At 42.1% G+C, this 16420-nt stretch overlaps 1 protein-coding gene across 4 annotated transcripts in view; it reads left to right on the top strand.

Annotated features, from left to right (window-relative positions):
• The first annotated feature begins 1611 nt into the window (after nucleotides 1-1611).
• Nucleotides 1612-16420, top strand: part of RHOBTB3 (Rho related BTB domain containing 3) — a 31003-nt gene continuing 16194 nt past the window's right edge. The window contains exons 1-5 of one of the 4 annotated variants that reach the window (XM_052701534.1): nucleotides 1612-1932; nucleotides 2079-2295; nucleotides 12208-12400; nucleotides 14169-14320; nucleotides 16265-16376. In XM_052701534.1, the coding sequence (XP_052557494.1) occupies nucleotides 1931-1932; nucleotides 2079-2295; nucleotides 12208-12400; nucleotides 14169-14320; nucleotides 16265-16376 (676 nt within the window). In that variant the 5' untranslated portion in view covers nucleotides 1612-1930. The remainder of the gene's footprint in view (nucleotides 1933-2078; nucleotides 2296-12207; nucleotides 12401-14168; nucleotides 14321-16264; nucleotides 16377-16420) is intronic. The other 3 variants (XM_052701531.1, XM_052701532.1, XM_052701533.1) reach the window with 3 other exon arrangements.

The following is a 16420-nucleotide window of genomic DNA, read 5'->3' as shown; positions in this document are numbered from 1 at the left end:
AAAGTGTGGATTGGCTCTGATGAAATGAACTTTCAAGTATCCAGTGTTTGGACACCATTAAGGATTTCAGTGTGGAAGACAACACATCACAGTCTGGCAATCATCTGGGAAAAAGAAAACTTTTTTCTTTCATTGTCTAAGCTTTATTGCTACTAAGAAAAAGAATCAGACTTTTTTTTAAAACAAAAAGAAAACTAGAAACGGACAAACAAAGCCCCAGTTGTCATTTGTTTTCTAAACAAAGCTAGCTTGACTAGTGGAAATGTAATAAAGTAAGAAGCAGGATATGAAAATGTTAGTAAATATTGTTTGTTTGCTTCTGTACCCATTTGTTCTTCAGAAGGTCCTGAAGAATTTATAATAAAAATACAAAAATTACTGCCTGTCTTCATTAGTATGTGTCAGATACCAGTGCTTGGTCCAGTCCATCAATACAAAATAAAAACGTTGTCAGTGGACCATCACCACCTCCCGCTTCTGGCACCAATGGAATAGTACTCTCTCAGATTGAGCACTGTTGCGAAGTAAAGTTCTCTTAATTATTCTACTCATACTCCTAACGAGGCCTGTTCTGAATGAGTCCTTGGCTGTGGGATTAACAGCAGGATGTGTTCACCCAACTGAAGGAGTTCATTTATCTTGTAAAGTGTTTCTGTTTTGTTTCTTACAGTAATGTGTGCAGCAGCTTTGGGTAGAAAATATGTGATTTCAGGCTGAATTTGTTTTCAGGTGGGATTGCATTAGTATTTATTTTAGGAGGACTGCTCCAAAAATAGTGCCTCATATTTTATGATGCTGGCCCATGAGATCACAGATGGTTGTTGGTGGTATGGCAGTAGAGGTTTCATCTCTGCACCATTATCCCATTGCATGTTGTTGCTGTGTGACAGATTGCAGCAGAGGGGCAGTCTGGCAGAACGGTGTCTCACAAAGAAGTGTATGAAGTTGTGTCACTGAATTGCTTCATAAAGAGACAGTGGCACCCACTGACATTTGCTGATGCTTGCTGAATACTGATAGAGACCAAACAGTGGATGGAGCACAGTAAGGGGTGGGTAGTGCATTCCAGCAGCGGCACCTACGATGTGAAAGGCAAGCCACGTTCAGGATGGCCATGTACAGCTGTCACACCACAAAATGAAGGGTGTATTAATCAGCTCGTTCACGTGAATTGCCTAATGGTGGTGACTATGCTGAAAAATAGTTTTGTAGCAAAGAGCTTTCTCTGTCAAGTTGTACTGTTTTACCCTGTGTTGTAGTTTCCATGGAAACAAATAGGAGGCATTATATTCGGAGCACCCTCGGCTCCAAAAAGAGTGTTGTAAACAGCACGGTAACGCTGGAAAATCTGCACTTAAATGCAAGTGCATTTAAGAAGCCACCAGCGCAATGTTAACTGACTCCAACGAGCAGGGCACGACCGGTCCTCCGCACTGCTCTGTCCCGCACCCCGACGCAGGAGGTCAGCGCCGGAGAGTGCCCCGCTGCAGCCCAATGCTGTTCTCGGTGCCCGCCGCGGCCGCACAGCTTTCCACCGGCCCGCACAACGTCAGCTCGCTCTCCCCACTGCGTCTGCCCTGCTCCAGCTGGCTGACGTCAGGATGCATGGCCGTGACCGAGCGGACGGCGCTCGGCGTACGTGTGGGGTTCGGCTCCAGCCGCGGGTCGGTGCAGCAGGAGCTGCTGCTGCTTGTTCTGCTGCTGCAACCGCTGCAACAGCTGCTCCCACCGTGCGTCGCTGCATCCCGGCGGCTGGAGCGGCAGCAGGGAGCCGGGCATCCGCACGCAGCGGGGACATGTTGCGAGATTCCCGGACGTCGCATCCGTAATCCCTGGCATGGAGCAGCGGGCGGCCGAGAGGGCTGGAGGCTGGTAGCGCCAGCAGCAGCGCTCCTCTTCTCCGCTTCGCCCCGCTGTTGGATCCGAGATCATGTACGTGCTCGGCTGCTGGTTACCGGGGGTGCTAACGCCGAGCTAAGGAGGAGGATTCGAAAGGACTGACGAGTTGGTTTTGATTTTAATGATTTTTTTCGCTCTTTCTCGCCCCTGTCCTTGGTCTTTCATTGTTTTTGTTCCAGGTCAGTTAATATTGTAGCTTTCGGGAATGAGAGAGACGTGCTTTCTGAAGACAGCCAGCAGTCGAGTCTGATGTGGAGCTATCTCAGGAGGAGCGCTCTCATTTCCGAGATCGACAGCAGCCCGTCCGCCGAGCACGCCAGGAGCCCCGTCACCACCGAGTACCAAGCCTGCGTCTTCGGCAATGTCAGGCTGGTGGTGCACGACTGCCCGCTCTGGGTAAGAGATCCGCCGGGATCCATGCAGCTGCACCCAGCGGGGCAGGCTGCTTGGATCAAATAGAAAAATTTCGGTTTTCGGTTACCTCGCGATTTTAATCACTTTCTCATCTGAAATGTAACCAAAGCGTGTTGTAGTCTCAGGGAACCGTGGCAGAAAGTTTCTCATTGACGAGGTGGGAGATGGTATTTTCAAGCAGGCTGTTTGATGAAAGCTTCACTGGAAATAATCCACAGATAAACAAGAGCACTGTTGGTGACACTGCATCATAAAATCTCTCTCAACATATTTATCACCAACAGTAAAATGAAACATATATTATTTTCCTGTAAAGTTGGAAAGGCATACGATTTTCCAGCTTTGAAAAGTGACATATGCTATTATTTGTCCTCTGGTAAAATACACTGTGTCGAGTCATTTTAATTCTATTATAATCATTATATATTTCTTACATTGGAAGGTAAATAAAAAGAGTTCTGGCAGTGGACCGTGTTATTGGGACCCTTGTTAGTAAGTGACACAACTGCAAATATGAACAGACAATGATTACACAAGAAATGACACTGGCAATCTCTAATAATGACTAGTTTGTTGACTTAAAAAAAAAAAAAAATAGCTTTAACGAATTAAAATTCTGAGACCATAATCAGACCTGTAATTATTCAACCCAGCAAGGGAAATTTGTTTTGGAATCTACAGGAATCCAAAAGTTGCAGAAATTCATGTTTAGGAGGTTGTAATCTGAAAACTGAATCATTTGATTCAACCATCAACCTGCGGTATGATTCTTTTTTTAAAATCACTTATAGACACCGAATGGAACTGAGGACTCTGTTTTCAGTCTTTGAAGCTGCATGTTACATGTGTGTCACGTGTTGTTTGGTTGGTTCACTGGAGCACAGCAATGAATGAAAGTTGCTGGATATTATTCATTGCTGTGGGACTTCACAGGAGATGTCAAGGGAGATCAGTAAGCGAAGTTGGAAGGGGACAGCGATAGCTGGAAAAAGGTAGGATAGGAAATACAGGTAGGCCTAGTTTTAAGATGCAGTTTTCATATTTTTGTGTTGGTTTATATGCAATTGACCTTCCAGAGAACAAGATTCTTCATTTCTGGAAACATTATCACTTTGGGCACAGAAAAGCTATCTTGTTGTCTATGGCATTGTATTTTTGAGAATTGGCCTCTTGTTTTTCCCTTTTTCAGCTGAAGGAGCCGGGTGAGGGAGCACTGAGGAACAGTAGGCATTCTTCACTTAGCCAAAGGCATCTCAGATAGCTGGACTGCACTCCCTGGGAGGGCTTTGGTTTTGAGAGAAGCTGTTTGCTTGTTAGAGTACAGCAGAACTGGATTGGTGTTCATAGTCTAGATTCTTGAGGTCTGTTGACATCATTGTTGTCCTTGCAGGATTGTTCTTTTTGTAGACATATTGCATTACAGCTGAGAACAGTGACTGATGGCCCCACAAGAATTGTTACTAACACTTCACATTCTTTGAGGAAAAGGATTCTTATTTCCTATGTGTTACTGATGCTTAAAGGTATTGGGATGGTGGGCTTTGTATTGTTTCCATCTCTGTCATTTGAAATTAACTTCCATTTTACCTCAATTTGTATTTTATCTAGATTAAATCCACATGGCTAAGGCAGGCTAGCACTAGATATAAACTCAGCAAACGAATACACTGATTTACTATGAGTCTACTAATTAAAGGGTGGCAAGCTGCCTTTGCCCTCTGCACTCCTCAGTTCAACTCGCTGTCTGAAAAAAGCATCATGGGTACAATTTACAAAGTTTTCTTATGGGTTCTTCTGTGAGACAGATCGTGGTATAATCATGGAGTCATAGAATGCCTTGGGTTGGAATGGACCTTAAAGCCTACAAACCCAACCCCCAGCCATAGGCAGGGCTGCCACCTACCAGGTCAGGGTCCCATCCAACCTGGGCTTGAGTGCCTGCAGGAGTGGGGCATCCACAGCTTTTCTGGATAATGCCTTACCACTCTCTCAGTGAAGAATTTCTTCCTAACCTTTATCTTCCCTCTTTTAGTTTAAAATAATCCCCCCTTGTCATATCAGATAATGTAAAAAGTGTATTTCCTTCCTGCTTGTAAGTTCCCCTGAAATACTGGAAGGCTGCAGTGAGATCTCCCTGGAGCCTTCTCCACTCCAGGCTGAACAAGCCCAGCTCCCTCGGCCTTTCTTCAGTAGGAGAGGTCATCCAGCCCTCTGTGGGCTCCTCTGAACCCTTTCCAGCATCTCTGTGTCTGTCTTGTTCTGGGAGCCCCCTTGTAGAAGGTCACTAAATTAATCAGGCATGATTTGCCCTTAGAGAAGGCATGCTGGCTATCAGTAAACAGCTCTCTGTTCTCTGTATTCATTAGCATAGTTTTCAGGAGGATCTGCTCCATTGTCTTGCTGAACACAGAGATGGAATTAACAGGTCTCTGTTCCCTGGGTCTTTCTTCTTCTCTTTTTAAAAATGGCAATTGTGTTTCCCCTTTCCCAATCAGTGGGAACTCCATCACAATTTCTCAAATATGATGGATAGTGGCTTAGCAACTTTACCTCCCAGTTCCCTCAGGGCCCACAGATGCATCTCATCACCCTGTGCACCTTCAGATTCCTTAGATGGTTTTGAACCGAATCTTCTTGTACAGTGGATAGTATTTCATGCTCCCAGTCCCTTCCTTTGGAGGGGTAATTACACTTGAACACTTGCTTGGGAAGATGGAAAAAAAAAATTGGCTGAGTACCTCAGCCTTTTCCATATTCCAAGTAACAAGGACTCCTGTTTCCTTCAGGGCCCACATTTTCCCCAGTCTTGCTTTTATCACAGACATACTTACATAAGCCCTCCTTGTTGCCTTCTACATCCTTGCCCAGATTTAGCTTTTCATGCTTGATCCCTGGCTGCTATGGCAATGTCTTTGTATTCCTCCCATGTTACCCATCCTCTGTAGACCTTCCTTTTGTGTATGAGTTTGCCCAGGAGCTCCTTGTTGCAGGCCTACTGGCCTTTTTGCCATTCCTCTTTGTTGGGATGCATTGCTCTTGAGATTGGAGGGGGTGATCCTTAGGTACGAACCACCTGTCTTGGAAATCTCTTTCCTGTAGGACTTTATCCCACTGTACCCCAATAAGCAGTTCTCTGAAGAGGCAAAAGCCTGCTCCTCTGAAGTGCAGAGCAGTGAGCTTGCTGTGTGCCTTCCTGATTGACCTAAGGATCTCATGTCACTACAACCAGGACTACATTCAGGATACACAATCCCCACAAGCTTTTCTTCTTGTTGATGAGAATGAAGTTCCTCACTGCACCTCTCCTCACTGAGCCCTCTATCACTTGCCTGGTGTATTGTCATCCAAGATTCCTGTCTGTCTACAGTGGGCTTCATTTGCTCAGTCTTCCTCATCAGGTGGCCTGTAGTAGAACCCCCACTGTAAGGTGAATTATTCCTGCTCTCCTCTTAATTCTAACCCTTTAGCTACCGTCTGCTTCTCAGGCAGAGTTCCATATGCTTCACCTGGTCAGTGACACAGAGAGTGGCAACACATTTTCTCCACTGTCTGTCCTTCCTGAAGATCCTGTATCCTTCCATTATAATGCTCCAGTTGTGGGACACATCCCACCACATCTCTGTGATGTCTGCAGGCATGTGCACGTCTCTAACTCCTTGTGTGTCAAAAGCCCAGGTGGGGTTGGTTGAACTCTTGGCATCTTGCTGCATTCCATAAATCTCTTTGAATGGGTTGGGTTGTGTCAGGGTCTTTCAGGAGCTACTGAAGTCCTGCTGGGTTGGAGAAACATCAGAGATCTGGACTGTGCAATGAGCATCACCTTTGTGGTGGCATTGTTATCCTTTGCTGTTGAGCAGCAGCTCAGTGGTGAGGGTGTGGTATTAGATGACAGGAGGTGGCTACCAAACTGTCCAGCAAGGAAGTAAAACTTCTTGGGCATAGTTATCTATAGGTAATTTCTGTCACAGGCAGAAATTCTACCGGCTCTGTGGAGTAGTATTCCTGATCTAATATGAGGCTAGAGCTGCTTTTTTTTCACACAGCATTTCTGTTTTGACCCTGCAGGAACTTTTAGTATGTTCACTGCCTGTGCTGGGTGCTGCAATCTTTGATATCACTATTCTTAGAAAATTACAAGAACAAAATCATGTTTACAAATGTGCAAAGCAGCAGCAGTGTGTTGTGAGGAGACTTGTACCCTGGTGGCAGCTGCAGGGTGCAGGAGAGTACTGCGGGCTTTGGGGAGGGTGCTCACCATCCCCCCTCAGTCATGCAGAAGACCTGGGGCTTTAGAGATAGTAATGGAGCATACTTTTCAAAATCTGTTCTTGTAAATGTAAAATGTCACTGCTTCCAAAACGGCACTGATGTCCATCTGTCAGGTGCTGGGTGTATCTCTGTGTCCTGCAGTGTCCACTGCGTTTGCAAAGTTGCATGCTGATACCTTCTATGTGCAAGGGACAGATACACCAGATGACCATTACTTAGAGATTGATATGGCTGGAACACATTTGGACAAAAAATATGGACCTGGTATGAGAGGGGAGATGAAGAAGTAGAGAAAACATATGTGTGCTATCACCCTTGCTGCATATTTTATTTGTAGTGACCAATAAGTTCCTACTGCACTCTCAAGCTGGGTTCTCATAAAGCACACTGAACTAGTATATCATACCTTTTCTAATTTTATTTTTTTATAAACCTGATTAACGGGAGTTAGAAATTTGCAAGGAATAATTTGAAAGGTAAATTCTAAGGTTCACTTTAGAAAAGGTTGCTTTATTTAGGAAGCTGTGGTTGTATTAGATTTTACAGTCTTTGGAAGTGAGTTGACTTGTCTGTGATTTGAATCTTCTGTCACTTTATATTGAGTTCAGTTATACTGCTGCATGTATACAGGTAAAAACTGCAGGAAAAGCACAGACATCCACAATCTGCAGTATCAAATGGCAAGTATATCTTTATCAGCTTCAGAGCGAAGTATAGCACAGAAACTATAATTTATATTTTGATTTGCTGAATTGGGGTGTTGGAAAATAGGAGTGAATGAACGACATTGTGAGTCACCCCTTGCCTGCATTACTTTTTCTTTCCTCCATTGTTTGGAGCAGTACCATAAGGACACTGGAGCATTTCAGTTCGAGGTAGGGGTTGTACTCTCCTTTTCATATTTTTTTCCTCTCTGAGTGACTTGTTATTCTTCCTCAGGGAGCAATATGTCCAGAAGCTTGCTTCCTCTAGTTCATAAAAGATGCTTGATTTCTGGAATCTAAATCTCTGACATCACTGTGTTCCCTGGGGCATGTAGGTTCTGAAAGGAGAGAGGAGAGCAGCTGCAGTTTGAGGAGTGCTTTGTGCTTGACCATGCAGCTGCAATGGGATGTGCTGTGCTTACACCTGCTCCCAAGTACAGGCCGTGCTACCCACAGGGCTGCAGACCTCCATTGCACTCACTGTTGTACAGATATGCTAACTGCCATTTTAAAAAGCTCTCTTTTGATTTTTTTTTCAGAAAACTGCTTTTCCACTACGTCTTTCCATGAGTTTTACCACATTTTTTCTTCTTTCTTTTTTTTTTTCTTCCTTTCGTTTTTTTTCTTTGAATTGTTTGAGGTTTCTTATCTCCACGGTGTTATCCATGGTGCAGTTATCTAGCTTTTCCTTTGCAGCAATATCCTTTTGCTCAGCCTTCTGGCTAGGCTGGGTGGCCCTCTGTAAGTCTGAAGCCAAAGGAGCCTCATCTGCCTTTTAATTTTATTCATTGTTTTTAAAAATACAGTCATATTACTGCTTTGGGACAAAACCATAATTTGCAATTTTTTGTTTTTTGGTATGTTGACTTTTCTCAATTAAAAATTTTCTGTCTGATGTTGGCAGATTACAGTGTGTGTTCAAAACATGGTAAATTATTTTTCCCTAATTTTACTTTTTACAAATATTCTTACATCATTTTACGAGAAAACGATGCAGAGAAGGCTCAGTTAATGTTGAGTGAATCCATGATCCTAGACAGAGGTGAGCTTCCCAACAGCCATGGCACAACCATCTTGGACCCCAGGAAAACTCAAGGGGAATGGGACTCAGCCATGGTCAGGCTCCCATGCCCTGCTGCTGCTGCATGGACTTGTGGAAAGAGAGTGGGCACTGCAAGGGCACAGTGGATTTCACTGCAATTCCATACAGGCATTCATAAATTATTTATGACAAAGCTACTATTGTCCTCTAGAGGAGCCATGTGATTTTGCAGGAAAACCACGTCTTCATTGCCTCTAAAGGCTTTGTTTTCAGTGTAACTCCTTGAGAAGCATGATTCACCAGTGGAGAGAATACCTTGTGAGAGAGGTACGTAGTGGAGGCATGTAAGGGAGGAGTGCACCTTGTTTTCTAGTAAGTCCCAAAAGGAATAGCAGCAGCCCTCTGGCCGTAACTAATAAGGTCACATCATTGGAGCAGTAACTATGCATTTATTCTTTTTGTAAGTGTCTGTCTCGGGAAGTAGACTGTGCCAAGAGCAGGAAGTGTGATGAGAAGTAGCTGCTACATGAGTGTCATAGACAGAACCTGGTCATTGTTATTCCTGAACTTATCATCTAAAGAAATTCCTTTGCAATTTTCATATTAAAACTTTCCTAAAACTGATAACTAAGAAGTACTTAGTATGGCTAAAGCTCCAGATGCTCTGTCCTAGTGCTATCTTGAGCAAAAATCCCTTTGTTTTGTCAGAGACATTTTTGAAGCATTTTCCCTGCCATGAAAGCAGTAATCTAAAAGAAATACTCCACATTTGAAGCAAAATGCAAATAATTGCAACAAGACCTCTGGGGATGTGTCTTACTCTGCTGCGTTTGTACAGGTAACATCTATTTTCAAGAGTGGGCTTTGGGGCATGTGTGAGAGTTTAGGAAAACTGCACAACACAGTTCAAATTGGGTGTCACGAAGCTTTGATCTGGTGCATCCAGCATTGTTCTACCTTCTTTCATATGCTCAGGACTGGCTCTTTTCCTGGGAAAGAGGATTCCATCCCCACCAGAACTTTGTCAGTGTTGCTAAAAATGCTTCTTTTTAGGATTAGCAGAGACACACAGTGGTGACACAGGGTAGTGGACAAAAGTACAGACCTCCACAAAACTGCTGCAGTATGCAGCCACATGCAACTAAGAACTTGCTACAGCCTGTGCTAAGTGTCCGTAAGACCTTTTTTCCTAGAAATTCAACAACAAAGGGCTATATTCATGCATCTGCACAGTTGCTTCTGTTAAGGATACTGCCACAGCTGCAGAGACGGAGACACAAAAGTACAAAAGGATTTTTAGCCCATTACATACAAAGTAATGGCCAGGTCTTCTTGTCGTTTTTCTTTTGTCATCCAAACTAAATGTTTTTCTTATTAACATTGTCTTCAAAAGGAAAAGTGTATGTATTCCTTTGCTGTATGTTGAGTTCTTAAGCTACTATAATGTTAATGGCACAATGCAGTCAAACACAAGTCAAGTACAAAATACGCTGTTGAGATTCTCGCAAGAAGAAGAGGCTTAGAGCTGTCATTAGTAGGATTTAGGGCAAGGATGGTGTTCCACGACAATCTTTTCTTGGACTATGGTCTCTTTGAAGATCTGGGCTAAGGGCTGAGGCCAGAGCAGAGTGTGTGTATTAGAGAGTTCATGTCATGTCCAGAGTTGACAGGGCTGGTGTCAGGTTGGAGACACAGGGTGCTTTGCTGGAGAAAGAATACCCACTATTCTTATCACAGACGTACTTAAGTTAATGTGTCAATATTTACTTTGAAACATGCGTGTTCTGGGTAGCAATCCAGATCTTTTGGGTTTGGATGAGATGGGGTCTGAAGGTCTTTCTAGACACAGATGTTCCTCTGCTGCAACTGAGGTCTAGGCTTAGGCTGAAGCTAAGTCTTATGATCAGAGCTGGTTCTTTTTTGGAAGGATTTCTGAGTTCATATTCACAAAACCTCATAAGTCTTTCTAAAGTCTTTCTTTGTGATATGAAATGATACTATAGTATATCAGAAGTATATTTATCTCTGTTGAAAAATGGAAAGACCTACATTTACAGACATGTAACACGTAAAAATTACTTATTACATTTAGCAGGAAGTTTCCATAAATGTTATATTATTGATGCTTAAGCTTACTGGGAATTCTTGTGTATTTGTGCACTGGTGCTTGAAGTTGGCAGTGGTGATATTACTGGTCATCCCAAATATCATAGGAACAAATGTGCAAATGTGCTGGGCTAGAACTCGAGCAGGTAGAAGGAAGTTGCTAAGCAACAGGCATACTATCTGTCTTTCAAATGTAATGGCTAAATATTCTCTACTGCTTTTTGGTTTGTGTTTTACTTTTCATTAAACCTTTGATTTCATGTAACCCTATTGAAATGCTTCTCTTGAGACATTTATCAGCTAAAAAGTGTAATAGCTTCCCCCTGAATATTCCTGTTCTTATTCCTGGCAATGTGATCAGTTTCTGTGAATGCTCATCTGGTTGATTTTCTCCAAGGATTGTACCCAGTATTCTTATTACAGAGGTACTTAAGTTAATGTGTCAATATTTACTTTGAAGCACATGTGTTCTGGGTAGCAATCTGGATCTTTCTGGTTTGGATAAGATGGGGTGTGAAGGTCTTTCTAGGCAAATATTTGCTGATTTATAGACTTCCATCAAGTTTGTGCTATCTCTTCTTATTAAATGTGGAGACAATATTAATTATTCAGGCAGATGTGGAACAGCGCCTCTTTTGAAGTGATCAAAAATACCTATATTGACTATGAAAGACCTATTGATATTAGTAATCTTCTATGAATGTCTTTGGTTCCTAACTGTAAAGTTTTTATGCCTCTGACCCATTCTTCGGAACTCATATGCATTTTCCTTCTCACCCAACCCTCCGTTTGAGGCCAGTTCTCCTGTCACTTCTTTTGTGCCCATTTCCTCCTCTCTTCCATGTGTTCCGTATTTCATCATTGTTTGTTTCCATTCTTTTTCTCAAGATCATCTTTTCTTCTAAGTTGTCCTCATGCTGTGTAGAACTGTTCAGAAAGACGTTGCTATTTTTGGGTTTTGAGTTGACTCTCAGTTCTCTGGATAATTTCCAGATTTCTTTTTGTCAAGAGTTTTCAGTTGTGCATATGTGAAAACCTACTGGTATTTCTGAATTAGCCCTCGATAGAGCAGATATTTTGAAATTACAATTGCCATGCAAATGATAAATACATAAATATTAATTGCATATTACGTGTAGGCGTAATACATGGAAATTAATTGGAAACAAAATACTTTAAGAGTGTAAATCTTAATCTAATAGCCCCGAATAATGGCAAATTGAATGGGAAGTCAAGGAAGGAAAGTTACTTATGTGACTAAGATCTTTTCAGTGAAAATATTGATGTTTGTTTCTACTTGGAACCACTTTTTGTGACTACTACTAGTAGTTTTGGAACTATTTTTATGAAGTGGGTAATAATTACATTCCACTGATGAAATTCATATTGAAATGTTCCTATAGTATTGTGCTCTGTACACAGCTGTGTAAAATATTTTGATAATTAATGATTTTCTATGAAATTTATAGTAACGGATTTCTACCACTGAAAGTTCTTTTATTTCCTTAGTACAAACAGTTGCAAAAGCTAAGTGACTGTAACAACGGTATTTCTTCTGGTAAGTGTGTTCCTAGATAAACACAATTAGAATGACTTGTTTCCCAAACAACAGAATTACAGAGTATCAATTCTGGTCTTATTTGCATGTCTTCAAATAGGAAATTAAAATACTGCTGGAAAGTACTTCACTAAGATCTTGCATTAAAGAATGTTGAATAGTTCTTCTTTCCATCTCTGGCCAGGAGGATTCTTGATCTGTTTTTTTCCATTTAGGATATATTTGACAGTGACTGGTATACCTCTCGCAGTCTCATTGGAGGAGCTGATATTATTGTGATTAAATACTCTGTCAATGACAAGACTTCATTTCAAGACTTAAAGGACAGTTATGTTCCAATGATAAAAAAGGCATTAAACCACTGTTCAGTTCCAGTAATAATTTCTGCTGTTGGTGCAAGAAAAAACGGTATGTATCTGATCTGCTGAAGTTATTGTTAAAATATCACTTAGAAGTGAGATATGTAGTAATTTCACAAGAAGCTGATTGCTTTTCCAGGTCTCTAACACACACAATTAGTCTGTCAGAATGACAGTAATATGCTTATGTACTGTGGTTCTGTAGGCTGGCATGTGGGAGGGAACATTATGCTTAATTAACCCTGGTGACAAAAGGCTTCCTATCCTGCCCTGACCTCTGCAGCAACTCTTTTTGTGAAGTCATCATACACGGGGATTTAGTCTATCTCTTGGGCTTAGGAGGCATAAGTCTGAGCGTATGAGATGAATTCTATAGCTACTTGTTCTTTCTGTCCACGCTGCAGGTATCATGTATCTCTAGCACATGGCATGAAACAGTGCATCAGCTTGCAGCCACCCATGAGGGGTGAATGCCAAACGTCAGCCCGAGTTACTTTTACTTAACACGTTTGACTAAAACAAATGTTTCTGAGCATCCCACCTGCTAAGAGTGAAGGATGAGATTTATGAGCACATTTATAAACAACATGAGGTTTATATTCCGTGGACATAACATTCAGTTTTGCCAGAACCAAATTGCATATCCTTTCACTCAGTGATGGAGAAAGGATTTTTAAGGAACTCGGTAACAGTTAAAACTGTATAATTGTTATTGCCTCAAGTAAACCACAAGCAGTAACAAGATGTTTTCATGCTCTGATTTATACCAGAGTAATAAATCTGCCGTTCAAGAGGTAAGGTCTTGATGAGGTGGTGCTGGGCTTTCCCAGCTCTTTCTCTTACCTGCTGTTGCTATTTGAAGCACAGGTCCTGCCAGCCTGGCAGACTGCTACTGGCATTTTCCCTGTCCAGTTTTTCCCTGCCTCTCTCCTTGAACAGGCTCAGTGTGGGAGAGGTCTGGCTGCGACCCACTTGGGCTCACAGAGAGCCCTTTTGTTTCTGAGCAGTATGTGCGAGCGCAGCAGCTTGCTTGCACAATTACTAAGAGCTTAATCCTTTGTCGCAGCAAGTATTGCTGCCAAAAGAAATAAAAAAGGCAGTGTTAATGCATGCTATCCATGGGTCAGAGCAGTGGAAACTAGTCTAGAGCATGTGCATTGTATCTGAACGCACATTTTTACAGGTAAGTTCTTACAGGCATTAAGCAGAGTTGCACTTGGGTGGCTAGTAGATTTTAATCAGGCTTTTTATGGTCTTCAAGAGCACCTATCTTGGCATTAAGTAATATGCAAAATATATGTGAATGAGCTGTATTCTGCTGCACGTATGTGCTCACAGCAGCTGGGACAGCCAGTGGAAAATTTTCCATAGCTGAGAGCTGTGTGAACAGGTTGCACTGCAACAGGCTGGAGAGTGAGAATGAATGGCGGTGCCTGCAGGCCAGAACAATGCGTGTGGACACAAGGACACACAGGACCCAACCCAAATCAGATTTCTGAAGGCACTGCTTGATTTCTGTGCAGATTTCAGAACGTCCTACTCAAATTCTCTGCCTTGCACTGAATTTAAATTGAATGTAAATGGCATTTAAAACAATGTGAATGTAGAATAAACTGGGTTTTGTGTAGTATTTTGCATACTATTTTGAACCGATTACAAAGAAGTTGTTCATTTAGCCATGATTATAGATTTCTTACTAGAAAATAACTGCTCCCACTTCCCATTTTGTTACTGTCTGAACAGAACATCTTTACAACTCTTTAGGAAGTATTCCAATTGCTGGAGCACAGTGGCTCACCCATGTCCCTGTTTCCCAGCAGTGCCCTGTACGTGCCCACTGTGCACTCTGGACAGGAGGAGCTGCGTCACTACTTCTGAAGGGGCCCAGCTGGCCAAGGAGTTTGGAGCCACCTACCTGGAGCTGCATGCTCTCAATGACTTCTACATACAAAAATACTTTGGAGGCGTGGTGAGTGTGACACAGTTCAGTCCAACACTGAGCTCAGACCTGGGCTGCAGCTGCAGCTGATTGGGTCACCTCCCTACGTCCCTTCCAACTTGATAACTCTATGATGTCCTGATTATTATTTTTTTCAACTTTCATCTCTTGCTCCCTCACTGTTGTCCCACTTGTAAAACGAAAATGATAAGGTTGCTGAAGTGACTGATTTTTTAGCATATTGTTGTGGTCTCTCAGTTCTCATTCAAGCCTTATGGGGAGCGGCTGAAAGAACTGGGGTTGTTCAATTTGGAGAAGAGGAGGCTTAAGGTGGGGGTGTATTGCTCAGTACAACTCACTGAAATGGGGTTGTAGAGAGGCGGGGGTCAAGCTCTTCCCTTAGGCATGAGCAATAGGACAAGTGGTAGTGGCCTCAAGTTGTGCCAGGGGAGGTTCAGTTTGGATGTTAGGGAAAATTTCTTTTCGGAAAGAGTGGCAATACACTGGCACAGACTGCCCAGGGAGGCGATGGAGTCAGGGTCCCCGGAGGTGTTTGATACATGTGTGAATGGGGCACAGAGAGACAGAGTTAGTGGGCACAGTAGGGATAGACTGATGGTTGGACTTAGTGATCTTAGTGGCCTTTTCCAGCTTTAATGATTCAGTGATTTTAATCCCAAGCAGAAGCCAGTGTCAGCTGCAGTAAACTCATGTGAGACGGAAGCTGAAAAGCTTGTTAAATACACTTCACCTATAACCAGCATTTTCCTTTTTCATTCTTCTGGGTACAAGGAGATCCACTAAGCAGTTTCAAACTTCCAGATTTATTTGTCTTTATAAAATTATTTCAGCTAAATGTTTAATTTTAAGTTTTATGAGATGTTTTAAACAGCATTTTAAAAATAAATCTTTTTTTTTACTTCCCTGGTAGCATTTGGGTTTGGAGAAAAAAAATGCAGCAGTTTGGTACAGTGATTTCACATGATCTTTACGATAGTCCCTGAAATAATAATGCAGTGTTTTTCCATGGGGTCTGATAGACATTTGACATATCTGACACATCAATTAGTCAATTTTTATTGGATGCATTTGTTTCTGATTAAAAACAAGGAATCCTCTCTACGTCTTGTCCAAGCAGGTCTGCTGGTTTTTAGAAAGTACTGTGTGCACCTTGGATGCTAGAATTGTTTAACACCTCCTTTAGCTAGAACAAAGCTACCCTTTACACGTCTTTGCTCTTGTAAAATGGACAATTTCACCTGAAGTACAATTTTATTGCAGTGATCATGCTTGCTGTGTCCTGTGGTAAAACAAACCCTGCTCACACAGATCATGTTGTAACGTGATTTTTCCAGAATGCACATTACAGCAGGGTGTCCAACCTCTTGCTTGCCCGGGCCACGCTGAGTAAAGAGGAATCATCTCAGACTGCATATAAAATATATGATGTAGTTAATGTCAATAAGTAACAAAGCTTCTTTTTTTATATACATTTTTCATTAAAAGTTAGAAAAAGAGGACAAAAAAAGTAAAACTAGTGGACTGGACACATATGCATTAGGCATTGTGTGGTGCTGGTTAGCTGCCAGCTGAAGAGCTCATCTATGGCTTTGTTGTTTCCATTACTTGCTCCTGATTCTTACTAAGTCTTATTATTCTCTGTAATTGTATAATTCGCAACCACTGGAAGTTGATAGATTGAATATCTTCATGCCTGTCATTTTTGAGGAGATTAAATACAAGGGGAAAAAAAACACTGCCATTTGAATAAATCATCTTTTACATTATGCCAATTCCAATTAAGTTTGGTACATTATGCTGTTAAAGAAGTGCTAGGACTCTGGCAACCTGGATAACCGTTTGTAATGGCTGCCAGTTCAGTCCTCCATATAGCATCCACTCATTGTCCTTAGTTTCATGTCTAGTTTGTTCTTGAATTAATAGGACTTCTTAAAAATATGCTTCATGTTCTAGCTGGAATATTTTATGATCCAAAGTTTGAATCAGAAGTCATCTGAGAAAATGAAGAAAAGAAAAAAGACCCAGAAGTGCCATAGAGTGCAGCCACCTCAGCTGGAACAGCCAGGTGCTGGCCGATGTCTGGTCTCTGCTGTGTGTGTGGTGTTCTTT

This window comes from Tympanuchus pallidicinctus, unplaced genomic scaffold (genome assembly GCF_026119805.1).
Source record: "Tympanuchus pallidicinctus isolate F22 unplaced genomic scaffold, pur_lepc_1.0 scaffold4, whole genome shotgun sequence".
Lineage (NCBI taxonomy): Eukaryota > Metazoa > Chordata > Aves > Galliformes > Phasianidae > Tympanuchus > Tympanuchus pallidicinctus.
This window is presented reverse-complemented; position numbering and strand designations above follow the sequence as displayed.